The following is a 27,682-nucleotide window of genomic DNA, read 5'->3' as shown; positions in this document are numbered from 1 at the left end:
GGCTCTTATTGTTAGCTCTTATGTATTCAAATTATTTGTTTAATTAAAAAGAGCCGTCCGTTCTAATTTTTTATTATTGTTAGATCACGAAGAATTATTTTTCTTTAACTTTACAACTATCCTGTTTAAGATCATCGTACATATTACTTAAAAAAAAAAAAAAGAAACAGCTAGGTACGATAAATTGAAGGATTTACGAGTGCGCTTATAGTAGAAGTTGACGAAGTTAGGCTCGAAGGTACGATGTCTTTCTCCCTGAAGGGCATAACGTTAACTGCGCGTTCTAGAGGGCTTCCGCTAACGCGTAACTCGTGCCCACTCGCGTAATATCTCCAAAACTTGCACAATATCCGCGGGACCGGGAGGAGGTCCACGTGGATCTTCGAGTTTGCGTCTTACGTACTTCCGAGAGCGGCGAAACTTTGACGTTACGCGGCGAAGAAGAAGTTCCATGACCCAGAGCGCTTCGTGCCTCTTGTAATATTCCGACAGACGTTGCACGCTCCCGAGAACACCCTGCGATGGCGGTGTGTGTAGGGTAATGAGCGAGAATTAATATTAATTACGCGATTGTCAACGCAGTTGACTCTCGGTAACTCGCACGAGCACTCGTCGGAATCGCGCGACTATTCAAAGTACCAATTTCGTCGAAAGGGGAAGTTTGGCTTCAAGAGGTGTTGAACGGCAAGAGCTGCAGCGCGAGAACGTCGTGCGCAACGATGCGCAATATAAATTACGAAGTAAACACATTGTCTCGCCTCATTCATCTATTTTACGTTATGTTCAGCGTTTCGAGAAGAATACAAATGGGAGTTGAATCCCACGCTCGTTCTCTTGACAGATTCGCTTACTTAAGTATCGTTACGTCTCTCCAGTGACATTTGTTTCCTTCTGATCTATGCGTTCTTGTACGTATCTTCACTCACAACTGTCTCTTACTAAGTTGGAACAACAGAGCGACACAGTACGCGTTATGCAAAGTGCGGGAAGGATTATCTCTATTTGAGGAAAAGAGTATTTCTCTCTCAATTTTTCCACTCTTAAAACGTTCTTTCGCTCATTCTTTCTTCTGTCTCTTTCGCTCCCCTTTTCTTCTCCTTTTTCAAATTTTCCACCGCAATATTATAATTCACTTGCGGCACGAAAACGTAAACCGCATCGACACTACTGCGAGGCAGTGACTTGCCGCGACAGATAGTGCGTTGACAGTTGGATCACGTAGTTAATATTATACCTCGACAACGAGACGTCCCAGGTGACGGGGCTAATGGCGTCTCTCGTAAGCGCTTTCTTGCCCGACACCGTCTGTCTTTCCGATGTTACGGATGAATGTCTTCGGGACATTCCAAGGCGGCGTAACCTCGGCATGAATATTATGAGAAGCACGAGACGCCGCGAGGTACGGAATGCAACCTTCCGCATTGATAGTTGATACGCGGTGTCGTCATGAATTTTCGCATACAGGATAAACTCGGAGAAAATAAGAAAATAGTTTATATCTCAGCTTGTTGCAATTTTTATGATTTAATCTAGCACGATTCTGTCACGGATTTATTTATATTTCTTTCGAAAGAATCTGTGAGACTTCTTTTATTATAACCTCAATCATTTTTGAAGGAATATGATGCGAAATCGAGTTTATCAAAAAATTGAAATTTTGCTGGAGACAAATAAATATATACAATTTTGTTTCATACAAAAATTCTAATTGTATTTAATATATATTATAAAGTAAATAAAATAATTATTCTCTACTTTTTTAATGGAGAATTGTGAGGTTGCATTGCGAACAATATTATATCGCGATTAAATAAGTTGGGCGACAATTGCTTTAAAGGTTTCAAAAGTTTTCTTAGAATTGTTAGAAAAATCAATTTATAGATTTATTGTTCTGCTTATTGGCCAAGTGTTATATGTTGCTGAAATTAATTTTTTCTTCATATTTTCCACATTTTTAAACAATATTACATTTATCGAAATGTTTAATAATTAAACAAAAAAATAAATCTCGAATTATGACTGTATAAAAAAAGATTGAAATCGCATAAAACCTATATAAAGACTTGATACGAGACATAACTTGAGAACAGAGGCATAAAATATATATAAAGTTTTGATGTAAAAATATATCAGGACTTCTCAGAGAAATCTTTTTAATACAAAATGGGCTTCTTTGAAATATCGCGCGATATCTTGATAACTTTGATTCAAATATTACGAGTGGCGCGTCTTGGAAAACTTGTTCCACTTCTTCCTCTCCTTTATTTCCCGTATCGCGGTCGCGTACGTCAGTGTAACGTTGAAGTTTCCACTTTTTAGACGTCACGTGACACGAATTCGAAGAGTCGACCCGCGTGATACCCGTATAAACGGAGTACGTGTTTGAAACTTTAGTGTGTGTATGACAAAAAGACTTGTATTAAATTAACTTTTAGCGCTAACGACTCCGTGATAAATTATCGTGCGAATTGTAAATTGCAGGATTTTACGCATTTCCTCGTGCGCAATGCCCACATAGTTTTGTCTCAGGAGGGCTCGGAGAGACGCGCGGTAAGCTGACCATTATTCTCTTTAAACTGTTGCGAGGCAAAAAATATGAATACTTCGAGCAGCCTCGAAAATCCTCTTTCCGCTCGTCGTTTCACTCCCGGCATTACTTCTTCATTCAAAGTCTCTTAAAACATTCTTTCTTACGGGAGTCACGGTACCGCGGTGCACCGCAGACACAGCAGCAGCAGCAGCGTTTCTTCTACTCTTTACTCAGTAACGACGTTGCTCCTCGGAGCGAAACATCAAAGTTCCTGCTTCCACAGACGCCGAGCGAATGCAAGCTGCCAAATGGAAGATCCGCACGCGCGGCATCCGTGCGTCGGCATCACCGTCGCGACGGCTCGAGGATGCACGTCGGTGAACGCTCCGGTGCTCGCTTGAAAGCTTCTGGGTCATGAACGAACATCACGAGGGGGGAGGGGGATTACGCCCCGGCCGACGTCTGTTATTTCCAGAGTGCGCGGGAGATACACACGGCGGTGCACGTCGGCGGAACGCCGAACTTTCTTTCTCGCCCCGCGTAAGTGTGCCTGCGTAAAAGGAAGATGCGGTGCCGTTTGTAACGAGCTGCCGACCCCCCGGCTGCAAACGTAAGCGGGCGGAAGTTATCCAAGTAGTCGACGAAATGGGAGAGATCGTGCCGCGCCACCTCTCTCTCTCTCTCTCTCTCTCTCTCTCTGTGAATTGCGCCAGTTAACACCACCATCGGAAGTCTTACGGTTATGGTCATTGCGCCAGTTTGGACACGGTATCGCAGCCGCGAGCGTCGGGATAAGACGAGCACCGGAATTCGACAGTCCGTTAACGCGTTTAGCCCGAAATGACAAAGTTATCGTCGCACCGAAGGTGTGACGAAGTTAATATCGCGTCTCGGGTGAGATATCATGGCCGCATAGCGGCGCCAGCGCGGTCTTAACAACGAGCCGCGGGATATTGTCGAGGTCGCCCCACGGGTCCGGAAAATGGGACGTCTGCCTCTTCCCTACGTCGGCTTCCGGGAGGAGACGAACGGATTCATATGTCGAAGAACTTGTTGAACTTGAAGATATCAGGGAAGTTGGGCGTTGAAGTTACATAGCGCTCCAAGTACACGGGCGCGCAACCAATCTTACATGTAGCTAACGTTACATCTGCGAAGCTGAATTTCGCGCCGAGTTTCAACTGACGAAGTTGACAGTATCTCTTCGACTGAATCTCTTTTCGGGTCGTATTCTGTGCTAAGTTTGCATTGAACACGCAATACGAGTCAAGTCGACTGTTAGTCGACTATTTACCCAGGTTCAAACGCGCACGTCGAGATTCGTTGAAGGGCTGCGGCGAAGCGTACTTCGGTTTGTCATAGTATCTTGACAAACAAGAGCGTTTGACTTTGCCGCGGCTTGTCAGATGTTGCCTTTGCTTATCCACTTTTGTTCTCACGGCTGACAAAATTAGGCAACTAATTTGTAGACAATAATCATCGTAATACTAAGAATAGAACGATGACCGATGATGAAAGAGCAGCGAAATACAAAGGAGATCTCCGTAAAGACGCATCGACGTTTTCGACCTCGATGGAAGTCGAGCGGAATAATACTCGCGAGGCAGCGGAATACGAGAACAGACGTTTTGCAAAATGTAACGTTAGCTCGCACGAGATTTGCCCGGTCATCAGAACAGCGGCGCTACAAAACGCTTCCGTGACTCTTTCATTCGACGTTTTGCATTTGAAATTAGCAGCCGGAAAAGAGAACTTTGATGTTCGAGTACTGCTGGTACGTTGTCACAATGTCGGTGCGACAGTAGTCTTGTAGTAATTGCGTCGGTGGAACGTCGTTTTACGTGATGCCCGTCGTAGACGTCGTCGGGTAGAAAGAAAAAGATGTTGCGGTAGAACCCGCAGGGATGTCTCGTTCCTTTCTCACGACACGATATTAAATCGGCCCTCTTTTTCTCTGAGCCGTACTACAAGTACTACGGCGACGCTGTGCAAATGCCTTGCAAAAAATTTGATTTATTTCCGGGAGTAGTGGTTAATTACTGAATAAGCGTTCGTATTGCCGGGAGAGATGCCCACGGGAGGAAAGTATTCGTTTCTGCACATTTCCGACCGAAGAAACACTGCAGCCGGGACGCGCGGCAAATTTTTATGAAGAAAGAAAAGAATACTGAAAAAAGCTCCGTGACACTAAACTCATTATCAGAAAATTATCTCGCATATTCGATTACGTAATTCCAATATTTTTGTACAAGTTAAATGTTAGTTACAGTTGTGTTTCGTGTAACTTTATTTTATATTGTGTGAAACAAAATTTTTGAAAAGTTAACTTTTCATCATTTTGACGAGACAAAACTTTAAACTAGGATATTAATAACATCCAACAACAAACAATTCTATTAGAGTTTATTTATTTAGAATTTATTTTTTAATACAATATTGACGATGCGTGGAAACTTTCGCAGGATTCTTTCTCGCTGGCAGTCTAGAGAATTTAATCGGTTTTCCCAAACTGGTACATGCGTTTCCCAGGTATTGTTAGTCGTCGGTAAAATGTCAGTCAAATGGAGAAAGACAGGAGATGGGCGGTGCAAAGCCAGATTTAAGGCGAAGAGCTCCGCTCGTCGAGGTGACGCGTTCTAGACACGTCTTACAGCAAATGAGTGCTGATATCTCCTCTTCCGCTAGAAGGAAACATTCGTGTTTGTCGAAACTCGGCTTATACTACGCATTACCTTAATGCGTAAAAAGCGTCGTAAATTGATTTTAATTTAGATTTTTCAAAAAACAAATTAATACCATTTACACGGCATTTACGTGGGAAATCAAAATAATTTCCCCGATTTTAACTAGTTCATATCGCATCTGTTTGTGTTTTTAAATCAAAAGATGGTAATCATTTGTTTCACATATTGACTTTATCAATTTATTTAAAAAATGTAATTTATGAAATTATTTTTAAATTATTTACAGAAAAATTTATAACAACTTTTAATCAGATTTAATCATTTGTACAAATAAATGATTTATATAAAAGCAACGTAACGTTATTACGTTATTACAGAGAGCGGAATGCTCGTTTGATTTCGTAAAAAATTTTTATTCGAGATATAATTTTGTTGAAGTCAAAGAGAGAGTTGCGTGGTATTAAATGAACTGCGCTGGTCATTCACGGCTAAATCCGTATCCACTCCCGATATACGTAATGATGTAAAGTACGGATTGCTTTAAATCTCCATTGACCCTAATCCATTTTACCAAGAAATCTGCAGGAAAAATCAGATTTAATTCGAGTATATCGATATACTATATCTAGTATCTTTAATGGGAAGTGTTATCGACATCGTTAGAAATTATTCAGGGAACTTGTTTAATATCTCACGATATCAACCGAGAAATTTCGAGATCAACGAACCTGTTTACTCGCATTAATGGGTACCATCGGTTCCCTTCGTGCTACGGTAGGATGATCACCGAACTATACCGCATCTCAAATAGCTTGATGCGTTCCGATCGATTCTCATTCACCATAAGTAGAATTAGCCGATCAATACTGTACTTGTTAAAACTTGATTCTTGATAAACATTTCAATCGATTTATATGTTTCCAGCGTGTTAATCATGCCAATATCCAATAAAACAACTCATGTTTGTTGTACGATATTATGTATCATATTAAAAAATGTTGTGGAGATAAAGTTTTGAAATGTTCATTTTCCAAGCAAATTACAAATTTTTATGATAAATTTGTTAATTGATGAGAATTTAGAAAATGAAAATATCTTTCATACTTGTTTAACATTTGTTTTGTCGAGAAGAAATTATTTGGTCGTTGGAGACAAAATCAATATATACACATGTCAATACATAAATACACAATTGCTTTTGTTCAAACATTAAATTAATTGAGCGTATTATATAATTAATATAACCAATATTTGTTACATAGTTGATTCTATTGAATACGATTATTGGTACAATTGTAGAGAGACACAATTAATACTCTGGTGTATTAACAAAAGAACTGATTAAATTGATAAATCATTAACAGTTCTTTTCACAGTGCATACTTGCATCGCATCAAATGCTTTATTTGTAATATTTTTACGAAAGGCACTCACACACACACACACATTTTATTCTTAATAGCTCTTAATAGGTTCTTAATAGCTCTTCAAAATGTAATATTTCACTATTTTTCACAAGATTCAAAAGTTCCACAAGATTCGCAAGTCTTAAGATTCAAAAGTTATCCTTAGCCAATCCGTTCCAAACCCATAATTCTTTTGGAACAAAATGTCGCCGGGAGAGTCAACCGAATTCATAGAGCGCACCGTATGCGGACGAGAGTTCACAGCATGCGCTCGCGTGTGATAGCTATAACAAGGGAGCAGCAATAAAAGTCGCGTCAGGAATTTCCGAGCGTCCCAGCGGCGTCCCACTGTTTCTCTCTCGTGAAACGAGGCTCTCGACGGTTCGCGTCCGACGCGAGAGAATCGACTTCTCCGCGGGTGAGCCCGAGACGTGAACCGTATCGCCAATAACTTCCGCATTACATCGTCACGATGGTTACGTTGCAGAGCGCCGGTGAATGAGGACGCGAGGGACGCACGGCGGCGGCCTTGAGGCAGGCTTGAACGGGCGAGCCGGAAAAATATGGTGCACGAGGGCACAGGTCTATGGCACGCGGCGGGATTCAACGCATCGAGGTGGCTGATGATCATAATACACGGATACCGAGCCACCACCCTCATCCTGTATATCCTGCTCAACGTGCTGGTGCGCACCGGTGAGTATAATCACTTTCCGGATTCTCCCTTCGGTGGCGTTTGTTTTTCCACGGCTTGTTTGCGCACGCCCTCCCGGCCGTCGTCAAAGCCGAGCCGGATTCCGTAAAGTAAGGACAGTTTCGAGCGCTACTCGCACCGGATGCTTCCTTTTCTTATCCACTTGCACGACATTCGCATAGTTTCACAAAAATTTCTTCTAGATGTATCATGCGTTTCTGTATTTTAAATTGGATATTTTTTATAAATCGGTAATCGTGTGTGGAATGTGTTATTTCGGGAAGGACAGTTATTATAATAAATATTTAAGTATAAAATAAATTACAATTCTAATAAAAATAATACAAAAATAAGGGCTTTACAGACATTACAATTTTTAAAAATACAACGAAAAATTACGTAAAGCCCGAGCCAGATCTTTATTGCTCAAATTCTTTCGAGAAGAAACACAAAACAGACATTTCGGCCACGTTTTATCATCAGTGTAACAATTCAAAAAGTTAAAAATAAATATCTGCGTGTACAGATCATAGAGGTTAACGCTTACATAGAAATAATCAAAGATAAAATTCAATCTTGGACTCGCAAAATTTTAAAAACGTAAACGAAATGAAACAGTCAACGAAAAGACAATAATTAGTAATAAAAAATTCATTCTTGACATACGTAAAATGACATTGGTAAGGAGCTTAGAAGGTACATCCGAAAAATCCAAAAAGGTTTTAATCTTTGTTGAATCCATGCGTGATAAATTTGGAAATTATTAATTGTTGTTTCCAATGGTAAAATATTGAGGCCAAATTGGATGTTCCTCCATATGGTGTGTGTGATTAAAATGAAAGATAGCGTCTCTTTTTAAATATTATAAGCAGTGAAGCGATCACCATCAACCTCGCAGCACGGGCGGAAGCAAATGAAAAGAAACTCATGTCAAAGAAATGTAAAACAAAAAATTTGTCATCGGAATAAAAGAACGTGTTTAACAATCAAAAATTCCCCGACGACTTATCATTAGGGAACGAGTGTCAATAATAAATTAGAATTGATGTGTGATTAATATTGTATTAACACATGTATGTGTGACTGAACTTTTGGAAATTGGAAATAAAGATTTATTTTCAGAGGATGATCATATGTATCTCTTATGAGATATAAGGCCTATGTAGATAGATTTCACAAATACTGTCTATCATATATAGCCTTAAAGTTATTTAAAAAAGGTTAAAAAACACAATTTTCCTCTTTTTCTAAAAAAAAATTTACGCAAAATTGTGTATGATGCACGAAAAGTGATTAATTTTGAATATTTTAATTTCGTATAAAATAAATGTTTTTATCAGTGCAATTAAAGTTGTTAAATATGAAAGATTCGCGTGCATTATATTACGATAGATATTGACGTTATCGACGTTATTGATATCTTTTGGAAACATCAATTTTTGATTAATGATTACTAATAATTTTAAATATATTCATGCCTATCACTTGCAAAGATTGATCATTTATTTAATGAGATTTTAATAAAAGCTTGTCCAAAATTCAAGTATACTTGTCTTGTTTATCTCTCGAATGTTGCAGCAACGACGATAAATCGACGTTGGCACTCTAGACACATGCATGATATGACGATACATCATAGTTCGCCACTCAAAGGATTAATGCATTTAAATTACGTCCCAGTATGCACAGATATACTGCTGCATATCGATACAAGCACTAAAAGTGGAATCTGGTTGCACGCGTATTCGTCATATTATGTTTTATGAATACGATATAACATGATTCGTATACACAAAACGATGATATACTTGCCACTCAACAATTTCCAGTAAAATTTATAAGGATATTTTTTTTTTACACCAATGTCAATCACGTTATTGATAAAATTTTGATCATTTATCGAACTGTTGGAATATGATTCTTTTTTCAAGATGATAGAAAAAAATTGTTCATGTTTCAAATTCAATACCTACTGCATATTCATTTATGCATGATAAATTTCATTTATGCATGATAAATCAATAACCGGCGAATAAAAATTAAACTGCGCAATAAAATCTAACACGTTTATGCGGAACATTTGTGATATTAAGATTGCGAGGAGAAATAAATTTCATTTCGAATGCTTATGGTACTTCGAAATACAATGTCGGCATAAAAGCGCTATAATACTTTACATGCAAAACACATAGAACATAACAAAAATAGGAGAAAGATATTCTGAGCATCTGTATTGCATAAAACATGCATCCGCTAATGCAAAATTCTGCGTGCTATACTTACAAAAAACTAAAAATACAACCATCACCGTTTTTGACTACGTCCTTTAGAATGAAAAGCTTGCTTTTTAAGAGATGCAATAGACTAGATATAAATTGTGAAAAAGAATCTAGAAAGTTTATACGTCATTTTACATTGAATATTGTGAATTTACTGTCGAAAAGAATTTGCAAAATATTCCCTATGTTATATTATTCAAAACGTTTACACGTTTTAATTCTAAACGTCGCAATGATTTCCCGTAGTTTGCAAATTTTTATCGTTATTCATTCTATTCTTATTTCGATAAGTAAAAGCATTTGAACGTATTCAACAGTTCGAATACGATCTTACAATTAATTGATATGTTACATTTTATGAATGTTTAACCAGACGAATAATTTTCCTATTTTTTAATAAAAAAAAAAAAACAATTACATGCAGAGCTGTTTGCGGCATAATTAAAATTAATAATTGATTTTTCAATTTATTAATTAATGCAAACGTTGAACGAAATGTTGAATGAAATGTTGGTGCAATTATTTAAATTGTTGCTATTATTGTTATAAGTTTTGTACAGGTTTTGAAAAAGACATATAAAATTGATATATCAAATATATAGTCTCGGAGTTATTTGTTCCTTACAATTTTCGCGATGATAAACGGGTAAATCAACCCCTCGCTCGCGTGAAAATATCGCACAGCTTACAATAAGGTGTTCCTTTCTAAAAAATAGACTCCATAAATTCACATAGGAAACCAGCCGCGCGACACAATAACATTGGGGATAAAAGCTAAAAAGAACATAAAACGCAACTGTTGGACTTGAGATAAAACTTGGATGAAATGCGCTCGCACGTGTGCGGCGCGCCGCCGCAGTCAAGTCTTTACGAATGATTCGAGTCGAACCTTTGGGGTCATTACTTTGCGGCAAGTGCGTTTATAACCTCCTGTACGAGTGGCGATATCTACTTGAAGCCATCTATTAGAAACGATCTGTAAAAAAGATCGAGAGAGAGAGCTGTTCGCCGCTCGCCGCTGCGAGTCAATCTTCAGAGTCCGTGTACACCCTTAGTCCGACAAAGCAACGATTGCATCCGTTCGGCTGTGCGCCCCAGTAGCAATGGCCGCGATCCAATTATCGGCCTGTAACTTTCAATCAATTCGAGCAGAAAGTACTCGCGTCCGACAGTTTCGATCAACATCTCGCGGAGAAAACTTTCAAACGCGAAATTTCCGATTCGATCGTAAGTTGAACATTCGGAAGGATTCTATCTGTAATCACGTCTGTCTTTCGGAGAAAATTAAATGCGCTCAGTTAAATGCATAATGATTAGATTTGATTAAAGTAAAAAGGAAAGAGAATTCTCAAAGTTTTGTTTGCGAAAAATTGGCAATTCGCACTGTGCTCGTGTGTTTCAAACAAAAAGACACAAAATATACAATTTCGCGTATGATTGATGGCTTTGAACAAAAGGTAACGAGTTCTTTCTCTTTCGTCATGCATGCTGGATAAATGGCTGGCATCGCGTTCACGTGGCGCGATTATATTATTTTCCAGGTATTGCGAGTTGATAGCGTCAGTGGGAAACGTATTTTCCGCGAGAAACGTAATGGTGGAAACTACAAATCGTTGCGATATATGGTCCTGGAGATGTTGAGATGTCGTTGCGCGCGTATATGTGCGAGCGGATAAAGTTCTACAAAGCCGATGTCTCCGTTTAGCGGAAATGGTGTTCAAACCTCCATTTCCCAAAACAATGCACGGAAAAGGACTTTTGGTGACAGAGTTGAGGATTTATATTTTTGTGACCCGCATTCAAATTTGCATCGTTGATGAATTACTTGGATTACAGCGCACAATGCAGTGAACTTGTACGCGCTTCACGATTTGCAGTGATTTTCGCTTGCTTAAAAATTTCACAGACTTTGGATGCGTCAAAGAAATATTCTCGGATATTGAACGTACTTTAAATAGAGAACTCTTGCAACGTGGATTATTTATATCCTCCTTTTATCACATCGTTTGTACCATAAAAATAAATTGTCGTGTTTTGCGAAAGTTAAATTGCGGCTTTGTTGCAAAAAGGCGTTTAACTAACCGTTTAAGAAACTGTTAAAGGAATGTCGGACTGAAAAGTTATCTCTTAAAAACCATAATGTAAGTGCCATAAGTAGTTGAAGCAAAAACTTGGTCCAATAACCAACCCCGAAGTAAACGGCGGCTGCATTAACCATTAAAAACTCCGTACAAGTGGTTTTTATTGATTGCACAAAGTGAAACTATCTTGCTAAAGTTAAATTATTTATTTACAAGACACGAATAATTATTGGATGTGAAGTAATTGTAACGGGAATTTACGGCCTATTGATGCTTTACGATTTTAATCAGACGTTACCAAGGTAGTAAATAACGTATATGGTCCAGTAAACATTAAGCATACGTCCCTTTACGCACCCTCACCCTCAACCGTTTCCCGTTAAACCTTCTACATGCTTGATCGTTTATTTACGGTTATATTGGAAGTAATTTACATTGGATATAGGGTTCAATTTAGTGGAAGATGTAGCCGTTCGGGACTCATTTGTATCAATAATGAGTTATTCCAATATTCAATTTTAACATTTTATCATTTAAACGACACTTGTGCTCATGTATGCGTAATGTTCTTGTGCGACTGCAGTTTCAAAAATTTTGAACATTTTTCTGCGTTTATTAAGCATACAATAACAATTATTATTATAAATTTTTCAATTTAATATTTACTGGCAACTGTTGTCGTATTTAATAGGTGTGTGATTTGCTTTAAACCAGCTCTCTTTTTCCCTCGCGTTTTTCTTTCTTCTTATTTAATATCTGCGAACGTAAATTCCAACTTCCTATAAATTCATGTATTCATCTCGAAGACGATGAATACGCCGGAGACTTGCATAATCACACATTTCCATATTGCCACTTGTACCATCGCGCGTACAGCGCGCGTACAGCGCGCGAACTTCGTTTCTTATCTTTGCTTTTTCCATTCGGCGCTACGTGACCGAAGATAAATGAAAAAGTACATGCCGCTTACTCCTCGATTAATAGATTTTCTTGGCAAACAAAGACGATCTGTACGCTGCTGCCAGCAGCAATTTCCTAAGAGTAAAAAGTATTGAAAAAAATAGTTCAAAGTGTATATCTTGAGAGATTCTAAGTAATAATAATAATTTCTTAACATTACTTATAATATTATGATAAGCTGAACGTCGTAAGCTGAAGCTCGTAACGCGCGTCACGAGATAAAATACTTTGCAGAACGGTACAAATTTTCAGAATATTGCAATTTTAAACGTCATTAGCAGCACTAATTGCAGAGTTCTCTCCTAAAATTGTGATTATTGTTAATCACCGTGCAGCAAAAGATTAAAGTAGCACATTAAAGTCACAGTTTGCAATCGTGTTATTAAATATTAAATAGCATTCGGTCACAGATTAATTGTCGCAATCAGCATTCAGTAGCCTGTCTTTCGATCAACTTTCACGATGGCAAATATCGCTGATAGATTTGCCGTGAATCGAACGCGATAACTCGATACGCATTGTGCGCAGAAGTTGCTCCTATGAATAGAGTTTAGAAAGCACTGTTTTAGTTCGAGAGTAACTCTATGCAGGGGCCAAGTGAACGCACGTGGAGAGTGCTGTGTCATTGTTTTCGATTCCGGGACAAAAAGCACTCGATATGCGGACAGCTTCTGAAGTAGTCTAGAGTCTAGACAGTGTCAACCTTTACGGAATGATATAGTAACCACTGCGCCACTTGGCGGGGCCATGAAAAATTTAAACCGCAGTGCCGTGGACGAAGAAAGAGCCGGGAAAAAATTCATATAACTCGGTATATCACATTTCTTATCTAAACTTGGTAATCCTGGACGAGAGAGAGAGAGAGAGAGAGAGAGAGAGAGAGAGAGAGAGAGAGAGGACGCTGCCGTCGCCAAATGGCGATATAAATCGCCGCGTAATTCCGAGAGTATTATTATGTTTGTTGCAAACATTGTATCAATCTCCCGCGGAAAGATGCACTTTACTTCCGATGTAAAAACGAGCGAGGCGCGAAAAGCTTAATGGATCGATCACGGGTCGTCGGGAATATATAATAGACCTGGGCGCAGCGAGAAGTTGCGAATTACTTTATCGGGAAAGATAAAAAGTCGGGGCGTGAAAGATTAATCGGCGCACTGGCGCGCGACACGCTCCTTCATCAAGCGAGGTGTGTATTCATCTTTGAAAACTGTCGCGAGAGTCGCTCGCTCGCTCGTCCCTGCGCGCGCGCGTATTTGCGATTCAAATGAGCGGAGGGACGTGCCGATAGAAGTCCTTAAGTGTATAAACGACGGCGGGGGCGGCTCAGTCGAGGCGATGCGCCCGGCGATAAAGCGACGGTCGACCGCAAATTACGAAGACGTTTCGCGCGCGGAGCAACTGCATCGGCCGTGCTCGCTGATAATCGAGGGCGTCAATAAAGTAGCGGCTTCGCTAACAATTAATTACGGATCCTATCGGCGTGGCGTAGCACGTAACTATCGTTACTGCCATTGAACTCTGCCGTTAAATTGGGATGGAATCGAGTAGAGCGCCGAGATAGGATGCGCTCATGCAAACGTCGAGCGCTGCGTATTTTCACAAGTGGCGAGGAAAATCAACGGAAATGCCGCGTTCGAAAGGCTCCTCCTTAAGAAAACTTTTATCCGCGTCAGCTTTTCTTCCATCGGATTGATTGTGAAATGCTGCCTCACCGATCGACTATTATTGGATCTCTTGCAATTTATCGTATCGTATTGCCAATAATATTGCTCTTAAATCATCAGTTACTTGGAATCAACGCGAAAAATTGCAAATAGAACAAAGCTATAAATCTCTCCAATCGCATACATATATGCAAAATACCATCATACTGTTTCAATCAAAAATTCAGAGTTTTTTCCAAATGCATTTGGTAAAAATTGCTCGCTGATTTAAAAATTCCAACTAGCTTCATCCCACATACCTATGTTCACATATCCATTGCGAGCGCTTAATCATCTAATTAAGATATAAATAACCCTCGGTGTGGCAGTTACGATCTTGTTTGCAAATTACAGGTATGCCAGGTGTGCGTGGAATTAATTCATAAATTCACTCGCCGACTAAATCCCACGAAACACTTCGGCTGTAAAAAGCACTTGTGAAAGATTAATACGATCGCGCTTAAATGTCTTATTAATAGGGATAAGAGAGCGTGTAAAATTCTGACGGCAAGAAAGTGCACTTAAATTGTCCGGTCCATTTAAGAATTAACACTCCGGAGTGATTAAAGGCCCGGAATTCACGCTTGTCCGCGACATTATTCTCGCGGGCGTGTCCTTCTCGATAGATGTTGAGCGCTGAAGCGTACGATTGTTCGCGTATCTCTCGTATGCGCCGCGATGCAAATAAGACAGCCCATATGCGCATGTATGCGAGTAAAAGTTCCTTTGTGTCGCGGAGATCGTGTTTGCCGTTTAATACGCGCGGCGCGATGCACGAGCGCGGGCGTGTTCACGGGATTATACGCTCCGATACTTGGTAACAAACTGCGTCGAATTCGAGCGCGACAACGATATTCACCGCGGCGTAATAAAGCACGAGTTGCGGCTTCAATATACCGTGAAATTCGGCGCGCGGCGCAACTTTCCGCGCCGTAGGGGATGTCGGCGACGCGCGCGCCAGGTGTGTTACTTCCGTTTATCTTACACATTGATTTGTTTCCGCAGCGGCTTAAGCGCGCACTCGGTGAAATTTCGCCGCGCTAAAAAGCTTACCGCCGTAAGCTCACCCTGAAGAGTTTCAAGCGGGGATGGAGTTCCTCGAGCTGTTTAAGGTAGTACGTGGCGCAGTGATGGCGATCGGTAGCTCGGAATCCACCTTACATCCGAGGGAATGGGAAGAAGAGTCGGAATTTTGAGAGACTGTGCTTACTTCGTTAAAGTTACGCCCGCGGCAGACTTTCCGAGATCTCTACGAGTTCGTTTAGAGACTTTCGTTACTGATTGGTGGGAACGTTAGATTTGGGGGCTTATCCGGGATGATTTGAAGTAATTGGCGGAGGTGGTGGAGTTGAAACTTTTAGAAAGTCAGATAAATCAGAAAGATTTCAGATTCCTTATTATAAAGGATAATTGGATATTGATCATTTATAATAATTGATAAAAATATACGTTGAAAATATTGTATTTTTAATAAATTTAACTCATACGATAGAATATTTTCAGTAATATGCGATTATAAATGTTTGCAAAATATATTCGTTCATAACATACGTGTTTAATCTTTTTCGTGTCTATTTTACAGTGTGGTTTTATAATCCTTTTCCAAATCCTTTAAGTATGATGAGTTAAATTGTCCACAGAATAATAAAATCTTCTCTTATTCTTTTAAATTTTGAGCATAATTTTTTTAATAAATTCCGTTTCTCGTATGAGTCATATAATGGTTATAGGATTAAGTAACAGCGAAACAAAAACTTCAGCTTGGGGCAGACTTTTATATAATTACTTTAAAATTAATGCAAATTCCTCAACTGCAAAATCTGGAATATACGTAACTGCGAACTGCGGGATTCACAAATGCGATATTAAGCGAAAACTTTTTCTCAGAGCTTGTTGCAGTTACCTTGCGCGGTAGACGTAACGGATATAAACGTTTCGCCGGTGATAAAATTTTATTTTTATCAGGGTTATAAATTAAAATTTTAGCTCACCGTTATAATTTTCTGAGTTTCTCACTGCGCATTAAATTTCACATCGCGCTCGCTTGTGACACGCATTGTTTAATCTGGTTAAACATGAACATTTGCACTGTCCATTGAGCAAGACCAAAATATTTTCCTCGAAATATTAAATTTATTGAATTGAGCATATTTTTTTTTTTTTTTTTTTTTTTTTTTTTTTGGTATAACATAAAAATTTTTTTGTCAAATTTCGAAAAAATTATTTTATTCGAATATCGGTCAGAACATATTGATTAAATTAAATTTAAGAACTGTAATTTGGAAATCAATCCTTTTTATGTCGCACATCCATTGCACAATTAGATGCTAATATTACTAAAATCGAATATCTCGGGGCTTATTGCAACAACATTAAGCCTCTAGCGAAATTTTGAAATGCGATGCGTGGTTGAAAAGCAAATTAATCGCTGTAACTATAACCGATGCTCGTTTGGCCGTCGGCTAAATTTATCACGATTTATTCGTATTTGGACGCGTGCTTTCTCGCGCGGTACGCGGAGTAGCGTAATTTCGTGACACTAAATAAGTTTCGCCGTGGCAAAAGAAAGTCAAAATAGTACGTCATGCGCCAGGGCTATCCGTTCGCTAAATATATCCTTGCGCGCATGGAGCAAGGAGTCCGGGTGTGTTCCATACTCTATACCCGAGACCATCTGCACGTCCGCCCGGTGGGAGTACACAGTTTCCTTTTGCTCGCTTCTGCATTCTCGCGTCTCCACACAAATCGTCCGCGCAGAGGGAAGTAGTGTATTTAAGCGAAACTGATTAACGCATGCGACACATTGAATAAATTTAGCAATCTGTAAGAAGATTCGGAAAAGACGGAAGCAGGGCGACGGTGCAGATATGTCAGAATGAAAAAAGATACACATATATATGATAAATGTGTAGACACATGCATATATTGATGATACTGTGCTATGTTTGTTAAATGCGCCGTAAAATCGAGACCCCGAGATCAGTTTTCTCGCAAAATCACCTCGACCTCGTTGCAAAAATATCGACAGTGTTTTTCATTTTTGATCCATTTTTTTATATAAAATAATGCGTGGTATCAGGTAACGGGATGCAGTGGTGTTGCAAATTGTTGAACTGAATGTCGTATTACGGATTTTTGCAAAATGATTGTTATTTAATACTGCTAACGTATAATATTGCCGCTACACTATACATTAAAATTTGTGACTAAGTCAGTTAAAAATCTATGAAAACAATTAAAATATTGTTTATCGTTTGCGAAACCGTTATCTCCATTTAAAGAGACGTGGATACCTGAAATATACTGCATTTAAAATAGAGAATACATTTTTGCTAAGCGCTTTGCGATACTAATCTTATTATTATTAGCAGCTAGAAGCGAAGAAGCAGCAGATATGTAAAAAAGATCGTAATAACTTAATGCGATTTCTGTGACGAAAAGGAAATCTAGTAAATTATTTTTCAGTTTGAAAAGGCTTTGTGGTTTTTATAAAGCTGTATGCCAACTTTCCAGTAAAAATCGTGCTTGGCTCCCAGAATAAGTCGGCAGTGACTCGCAGCTGTATACAGCTTTCCGCAGTCAAGTTATTTCAGCGTAAACACACATATCCATCTTAATTTCAGTATAAATACATCTACAACTGTTTCGCGCTAAAAGTGTCTCAGGATACTCGCAAGTGGATTAGTATCTTAAAAGTGTTATCGATGAACACTCGCTGATGAGTCACGAGAATGGGACTAGAGAAGAGTTTCATCGACGCTTTTTTTTTTTTTTTTTTTTTAAATTGAAGTATTTAAACATTTGCATTTCAGTAGCGTTGAGTGGGCTCGGTAGCTGTATATTTTAACGGCCGAATGCAGCTTTTATAGAACACTATTCTTTGTGTTGACTGCACAGAATTACAAAAGCTTTCACAGATACGGCAGGCACGTGCACAAATTTATCTTGGAACAGTCGAAATAGTAGTCCGAAAATGAAAAACAATAGAATAATGACGGCTTACGTGTTAGTTTGCAGCTCAATAGTCGGCATCTCCAATTATCGTTTGCAAATTGACGTGCAAAATCATAACACACTTTAATTGTTTTCAGTTTATGTCTCAATTACGCGTACAATGCAATTGTGCACGTACTTTTATAGCGCAAGTGCTTTCACAATTCAGTGCAGTCAATACTGGGAATAGCATGTTCTAGCGAAACTGTAGAACTATTCAATCGATAGAACCGACAACTTTCAGATTCTCTTAACCTGATAAAATTTAAATTCAAATGTGGAATATTTATCTTAAAAGGCACCAAACTGCTATTTTCAGGAAGAGTTGCGCGCAAAAGTGTACTTATACGGAAGAATTATATATTTATGGAATAATAATGTATTTAATTATATATTAAAATTTTTGAAAATCAATTATTATTACTGCAAAAGCGCACAAAGTGTGTTTAGAAAAAGATATCAAATTTGCATATATTGTTTTTGCAAATAATGAGAAACAATTTGTGAAAATAATTGTAAATTTTGGAGGGTAAATTTTCTATCAATAATTAAATATATCTTTTTATTCTTAATATTACAAATATAATACATTTCACTATTGCTATATATTTTTCTTTTCTGTGTACTATATATAAGTATGTTTACCTTTTCCTATATGAAAAACACACGTACTTTCCTACCATTTTTTAATTAGCGTATTCATAAAAACTTAGTGTGCTATGAACAGCGTTCTGCATTGCAGTCTGCCTTTTTGTTTATTCCCATAAAATATGGGAATCCAATTACCATATAACGTTGCGATATGTCGGTCCTTTCGAGCACCGCATTTGTATTTTCTGTTACATGTTGCAAGAGCTGCCACATATCAAAACGGCCATGCATAATCTATCTAATTATGGGACAAATTCGAATGACCGCGACGAAGTTGTGTGCGCAAGTGAGCGAGCAAAGTACGGTAAAACGAATGCTCGAGACGATTCCAGTATTTTAGCCCGGCTTAACCAACGTTGAGGGAAAGTTTGTAGCTGAAATTAGTGCGAAAGATGCACGTTACGCGAAAATTCAGGGAAATTACAGTTGCTTTAACCACATAAATTCTCAAAGTTTCGAGGTACACGCGAGCAATAAATCATAATTAACGAATTTCGCGGTGGAGAAAAATTTCCACTTCATTCGTGCAGCTCGCGAAAAACTCGTCGGGAGTCCGATCTTGTTCCACTTGTATTTATCAGAATCGAAATCACGGGTGAAAATGGATCTTATTTATTTACGTGTCACTGCACGATATTGCCATGCATGAAACGTCCTGAAACGTCACAATATATATATATATATATTTTTATAAATTTAACGCAAAATTTTTTATACCTTTCTTTTTTAGCATAGCGTACAATTCAATTCAAATTTCAATTCAAATAGAATTATTTAACAAAATTAAAATTTTATGCATGTATCGCAGGATAAAGTGCGTTATTAGTAGAAGTAGGGGAAAGGGAAAAGAGAGGCATGACTTTTCTTGTTGTTTGTAAAAATAAATACATCCTCATTTAACCGTATGATTACATAATTCATGAGAATGGCCAGAGTTCGCGAACTGACATCAAACTTTTCCGGATACGTCTAATTCCGCGCGGCACGAGGGCGTCACGTTATTCCGGCTGTGTCATTCGCGGCTAACGCACCGTAGCCGCGAAGTGGAACGCGCGAGCTTAACGTCGCAATTTAACGTACCGCGTTTCGCGAGGAAATGCATGGCAATTCCGCGGCAGGCACTTTTAACAACGTCAGCCAGTAATTAATCGAAAAACAAGATGCAATACCACAATTACGTCAAGAGAGGCAAATTTGAAATTGCGTTTACAGAAAGTATTAACTTGCTTGCTCATGTCTTTGTGTATTATTAATAACAAATTTAATTGAATAAATTAATTTAATCAATTATATGCTTCAGATTGTTCCTCATTTTATATATATATGTAATTTTGAATTAATAATTAACTCTAGGCCTTATCAAACTTTTTTCTGACTTTTTCACAATTATTTCTAATTATTTTTGTCAAATAAATTGCGCTGTACGCAGGGTGTACATAAATTATCTTTACTGCTTTGAATCGACGTGGAAACTAAAGGAGGAATAATAAAAATAAATTGAACAATAAACACTCATAAAGTTTTATTTTGATATTTATTAAATATACGGCGCCGATAGAATGAACACTGTACGCCAGTCACTCAATAAAAAGTTTCTAGATTGGTGTGGATTGGGGAGTTCATACAATGGCCGTCTAGATCGCCAGACATCACATCTTGTGATTTCTTTCTATGTGTACATGGGAATTTAATAAGTTAAAACATCTTACGAGTGACAAAAGGTGTTCACATCATATAAGCTTTTTTTGTATAAAATAACATTTTAATTGTTAGTAAGTCTCTTATTGAAAACCCTATATATACTGCGCAATTGCTTGTTTCTTATATCATGTGATTAAAAATATGTTTTTGATAAAATACAAGAATTTCAAACTAAAGTTATCGCAAAAGAAAAATATTCGTGTTAACGCGAATACGGAGAATTGGGACCGCATAGCTTCTAAATTGACTATATGAAGTTGCACGAGTTCGCGTTCTCGTGTACGCGGAAAAAGTTGGCGCAACTTCCGCTTAGGAGTTAGCTCGGAGGTAGCCTTTAAACGGTTAAACGATAAAAAGACGATGTAGATTAAACAATTTTCACTTGTTATGATGTCACGAATTTCAATAACTACGAGGATATAATTAGAAAGTTGTTTAACATGAAAACAATGGCGGTACGTACAAGTTAAGCAAACAATTAAAATGTACATATACTATGTAACTCGACAGAGCTCATTTTACAGGAATAATTATATATATATATCCTCACTGATTGTATTTAAAAATTATAAATTCTAGTACAAATTTTGAATAAAAATTAATTACTGTCGGAATGGAGCAGTAATAAAAAATAATAATAAAAACGCATAAATAATAATTTTCAGTAAATATAAATATACCTCTTGGACCGTCAAAACAAAATCGTATTTCTGAAGTAACCAGTTGAATGAAATCATTAACATAATTTGAAAAAGATGTTTGCAGAACTTCTTATTCGCGCGCATAGCTTCTCACATTAGCTAAATGTTCAAAAAAGTTTTCAGATGCTTTCGGAGGTAATCGTCCGTTACAATTTCTGCAAATAGATAACTCTGTCTTTAAATTCGTTCGCGGTTGCGTTTAAAAAGAGAGCATACGTACAAGCTCCTAATCGATAAACGATAAGCCGCGCGATGGTTTCATCAGACGTTTACTCAGTATTGTTTTATTAAAAATACGCAGCACGTAACCTTTCGAAAATAATGAAACTTTTCTGATGGCCTTAAACTTTTGCTATTTGTTTTCGCCAGCCTTTCGGGATTTATCCTCGTGTGTCTCACGGCAATGTGATGCTTGAGATTTAAAGTTGAACGTGAAGGGAAAGCGAACAAAAAAAGAGAAAAAAACGGAAGGGGAAGAAGAAGAAGGATATTGTAGGCGGTTCAGTTTAAGTTTTGAAATAATAAGCAAAGCTCACCTTCTTGTTATTTGGCTATTATATTTGTCAAGCACAATATAGGCCGATTTTATTGCAACTTCGTTATTGAAGATGCTCGCTCTACGCAGTCGCGTAAAACATGCGATTTTTCCATTCTTTCGCGAAGCAGCGATTTAATAACCCGTTAGATAGTAACAATCTCCGCTGAAAGTAACAATCTCCGCTTATAAAAAGTCACTATGGGAGATAATGTGCCTCACTGGTGCAACATAACGGATGAAATCGAATCTATTGAAATTGTTAAAAGCGTTAAAACTAATCGCGGAAAGTGGTAAATTCCTCTACGCTACATATTTTCGTTAGTTTTTTGCATTATTGAACATACATTTAGTGGATTATTTTATTTGAATTGACTAAATAAATTTTTATTATTTTATAATTATATTTAAACTTGAAAATAAGTTCAAATTTCTTTGAAAAAATATTTATTTATGAGAAATAAACTAAAGATCAATGTAAAATCAAGAAATTACAACATTTATAAAATAATTTTTGAGGAAATATCCTTATTAAGTAGTTGAAAGTGTGATAATTAATCATAATCTTTATAATTACGAATTCTGAATATTCCACTTTGTGGCATTAATATAGTCCGAAAAATTGCATTCATTTTTTTTTTAGATATTAAGCTTGAAAGCAACAGTTTTAAAAATAACAATATAGAAGCTGGACGCTTAATATATACGCCTCGTAAACCAGGTTAGTAATCTAGGGTTAAAGCATAAAAATATCACACTTTGCTTACCGTGAAAAAAACGTATACACGCGGTGATAAATCGGTTTCACTGAGACTCGAGCTTTCTTCAACTATTTATTTTATTTCCTGTTTATTATTTAGTATCTCATTAATTAGTGCAAGAACAAAGTATTGAATTATTATACGCAATGCATGTACACACCACTTATCATTCTACATTTAATTGCGATAATTTATTTGATTGCATTGATCTTAAAGAAGGAAGATCCGCAATCTCCACACGTTTTACAATTGTTTCCAAATTTAGTTTTAAAATAAAATTTTTATGATTGTTGTAAAGTTAGTTGCATAAAAAAACTTTTAAATTTGTTTCAGAATACATTTGGATCATATTCAATCATACATTTATTTTTGATATAATTAATTTCATAACACGCATAATTGCATGTATTTTTAAATACATGTAATTTAGTATATTTTTAAAATTCTACATAAATGTTATTAAGTTTTATAATTAAAATAAAATTTTTAAAAAATTTTTATTTTAATTTTGTATTATTTATTTTATTATGCATTTTGTTTGCTATTTGCAGCTATATTTTACCATCTTGTAAGCAAAACTTTTCAAGCTTTCAATATACACTTGCAATTCATATATCATTGAGAAAAAGGGATAGAAGTTGTCAATATTGCTTGACACGTTTAACGACATTATTCACGTCTCATATCTCGTTTTCAAATGTCGTTTCGGCATCTTTCAAGCATATTCATCTCGTTATCAATTTTTCTCTGTATAAATTTTATTACGATTATTATATCAAAAAAATATTATAGATATTTACATGACAGATATTATATGAGAGATGAATATGAACAACATCACATTTCATTCTAATTATAAATTTTCAAAAATAAGTTAACTCTATAGTTAACTTTTTAATTAAAGATTTAATTGGAACTAATCATTGGCTTCGAATTTAGTACTCGAAGAATCGTCTTTTTGAAACGAGATGTGCTCACTTTTAACAAAAAGTCGATTGATAATGCAACTAGATATATGAATGTCGTTTTAATGAAAAGGTGGTACATGAATGTATTTTTTGGATGAATTAATTTTTTATAATCCTAAAATCTTTAAATTATTTTAAGCTACAAATATATTACACTTTCAGTAAATGTATTAATATTTTAATGAGTCTTATACATAAAAGATTTTTTTGTATGTACATATATGTGTGTGTGTGTGTGTGCAAAAATGATTTTATCGTTCCTGGTTTTAACCAAATCTACAAAATTTTCTCTTTTGTAGACACGTACGTTTACCAAAAGTCACCCGAGATTGTAATATTTTTATACCTTCCATATCGTTCTTGTTTTTTATCAACGAAAAGCAGAATTGTATATTTTTGATAAATCCAAATACTTGTATCACATGTATATTGAATATTGCATAACATTGATATGAGTGTTTATATTGTATTTTTCATACATTTTTTATACATAAAAAAACATGGTAAAAATTTGAATATGTATAAAAAATAATCTCGAAATCAATTTGTGTAACAATTTTGATTATCAAATATTTATTAATGCATATTACTCTATAACCAATAAACATGTTAAGAGAAACATTTAATTACTTCACATATTCGGCATTATGGTTTATGATTTATGAAATGAAAATAATGTAGCCTGCCCTATATTTTCTATTATTCTTCATGAATAGAACCAAGAAAATCCTGGATATTGTTCAGAATAATCTTTTAAGATCGAAAAGGAGCTGACCGGTATATTAAGCACTATGTTATACATCGCTAGCAATTTCTGAAAATTTCTGAGCGACTTCCTAACATCCATATATTATCTGGACGCTACTTTATCACAAAGAAGAAAAAGTCGCTCCGCTCAAATATTTTCCTAGCATTATCGACCGCCAACATCTTCTATGAGTTTTACTAGTACACTCTTAAAAAACTCGATCTCTCTCGGTACCGATAATGATGTCCTCATTATTCCTCTACTTTTTCGCTATAAAAATAAAAAACTTTATCAGCACCCTGATGGCAAACGAGGTCGCGCAAGGTACTTTGGTGATGCAATTTTAAAAATATTTTTGGGTAACCGAACGCGGGTTGCAGGTCGCCGAACGCGCGCCTTCGTCGTCGGGTGAAAAACGGGTCAAGAAGGACTAGTGAGTTAGATCAAAGGGCACGAGCACAAAGCTAATATCTCGAATGTACATTGCGCGCGTTGCTCATGCCTCCGGCAGAGGGAACGGTAACGTTTCGAGGAAATCGCGAACGGAAATTTCATCGTCACGAAACGCGAACAATATTCTCAAACGTCGCTATGTAACTAGAATAGGAGCTTTCGTGTCGCTAAAATGCGCGCGCGCGCGCCCCTGCTTGATCTTACGTCTGTGTTGTGTGTAATTAATTATATATTTCATAAATTCATAATCACGCACCGTTGAGAAACGATCGTAGTAAGTAACTAAGGAGATTCATGAACAATTAATCAATGGTAATTAGTGCTTTAGCTGTGTAGTTCCAAACTTTGACACCCGATATTTCGACTTGAATTTCACATAGTAATTAGAAGGATTTGGGGGGATTCTATCGTTCCAAGTTTAAATTACGAGTTATTGATCGTTATTGAGAAGACTTGGAAAATTCAATTTTCCATACCAAACACATATAACAACGTTTCGAGCAAAAATATTAACTTTAATCGGGTCGTTATGATTTTCAAAATTTATTTCACACTCTTTTGACATTTACGTTGATTTTTTTTCGGATTTTTTTTTTTACATTTTAAGTCGAAAGTTGGCACATCTCCAGGCTTCAGCTTCTACTTCCACTTCTTACATCTGCTATGATCTTTTTTACAAATTTTCGTGGTATCTCAGTTTCGGATGTCAACTTCGAAGCTATCACACTTTTTCTTTAACTTTCATCCATCTGGAATAATGACAAGAACGTCAACGCGCGTGATCGTTAACGGCGCAGTCTTGTCAACATAGGTCGCCGACCAGACGAACTTCCTTGTGAGCATCATCTAACGAATTCACCCGCCAACCACACACCACCGCCCACGGTAATCGGCGGCTCTGAAAAATAGGCGTTAAATCAAAGCAGTCGTTACGAGGTCGAACAAGGTTTAACGGTTCCCCGCTCAAAGCCTCAGCACCGCGTCGGAGGGATTCTCGTTAAGAGGCTTCCACCGGACTTTAACCACCCTCGCGCCACCACGATCGCCCCTGCACAAACATTTGTACGCGGGGGATATAGATTTTTTACTCGTTATTTTCTTTACGGGAAGCAAAATAAATGACGGTCTTGTGGGAATCCGCGTGACATGGACGGATAACTACCTTGCGCTTTCTCGCTGCTGCCATCCCTCCAACCATCGGGAGAAATAAAATTATTCCGACAAGACGGCGCATCCGATATAGCCACAAGCGCCATGCATGACCGGCAACATTCCGTAAATTTTCATGGATGAAAAGTGATGCATACGATGGAAAGTACTTTTTAGCCATGTCAGTCTGTAGACATCTTCAGCGCTGTACCGAAGCGCTTGCACGTCGAGATCGATAGGCAAAACGACGTGGACGCGAAACATGGCGTAGAGAAAAGAGTTTTTTTCATACGTATCACTCATTTCCGGTTCAAATGAAAGAAATCAAATCAGTATATATTGGCGCGCATAACTAACACATGAATCAATTTATAAATATTGCGCATGTAACACCGAAATTTGTAAAATGTATAAATGTAGTGCGCGTTAAATATATTATATTGTTTTCTCTTAAAAACGTAAAAATAACTTTATTGAACAAGCTAGAAAATGACACAAAATTAATTTTATTGTTATTATAGTTATAATGCTTGCATACTAATGACGATATATATATAAGCCTCAGTGCTTATAATATGCACTATACAGGAATATGTTACGATAGTTGAAAATGAAAATTTGGAAACATCAAACATTAGCAAAATGTGATAATTTCTTATAAATATTCACATAAACATAGCAAGTTTAATAGTTTTATGCCTGTAAATATATATTTTACAGAAAAACAAAACTACATCTATTTAAATTTTTTGGATTACCTAAAAAATCTCTGACAAAAATATCATCTTTCGAAAACACAATAATTACACATTTTCTACTAAAAGGCGCATGCACGCGCGCGCGTGTATGTGTTTACGTTTTATGTTTTTACAAACCACAATTCTATTTATTAATTTGAATTGCTGAAACGAGTTATAAACATTTTGGTGCGCATACTTATTTTTGTACCACTAAATTGCGAGGACTATTATCATTTAATGAAATTTTGTGGTTGGACACTGCATTAAAAATAGAACGCAGAATCAAGAGTTTGACTCATATTCATGCGAAGGCAAGCTCATATTGTAACGAAGTCGACCTCGTAAAAGCCATCGTGATTTAATGCCAATTTCTCGGTGCATCTAACGGCGGTTACTTCGAGGATAGTCGATGACCTCCGGCGCTGAAAACTCGGCCGGCTTCAGCATTCGTGATAAGGGACTAGACTCGTTACATTTCATGCAAAATTGCTCACAGGACAGATACATGACCAGAGTAAATTGCCGCCCCCTTCCCCTGGGCTGATCATTTATCGGAAGTAATAAAATGAGTATATAATATATCGTGTTGGTATGCATATATCAATTTGTTAATTAATCTGTCAAGTCCAACACTATCTGTAAAAAGTGAGATAATTATATTAATTTAAAGGTGAATATAAAAATTAAAATACAGCAGAGTTATTCTTATATAAAAAAAAATCCGTTTAGATAGAATTGATAAACATTCTCACTGCAATAAATATCTGGTTAATAATTTACGTGTTTATACATCCGCAAATTTTATTAATACAATTGCACCAATAATTGCAATTGATCGAACTAATTATCTTCTCCATTAATCATGTTGTTAAATTATTTAATGATTTAATATTTATTTTTAAAAAATTAATTTTTATGTGTCTAAATTTGATCTCGAACTTGTGG

At 37.0% G+C, this 27,682-nt stretch overlaps 1 protein-coding gene across 1 annotated transcript in view; it reads left to right on the top strand.

Annotated features, from left to right (window-relative positions):
- The window catches only part of LOC105668573 (defective proboscis extension response 13), an 89,963-nt gene that overhangs the window by 23,024 nt on the left and 39,257 nt on the right, over positions 1-27,682 (top strand). Inside the window, exon 2 of the mRNA XM_012361022.2 lies at positions 7,108-7,316. Coding sequence (XP_012216445.1) covers positions 7,184-7,316 — 133 coding nt within the window. The 5' untranslated portion in view covers positions 7,108-7,183. The remainder of the gene's footprint in view (positions 1-7,107; positions 7,317-27,682) is intronic.

Source organism: Linepithema humile, chromosome 5, assembly GCF_040581485.1.
Source record: "Linepithema humile isolate Giens D197 chromosome 5, Lhum_UNIL_v1.0, whole genome shotgun sequence".
Classification (NCBI taxonomy): Eukaryota; Metazoa; Arthropoda; class Insecta; order Hymenoptera; family Formicidae; genus Linepithema; species Linepithema humile.
This window is presented reverse-complemented; position numbering and strand designations above follow the sequence as displayed.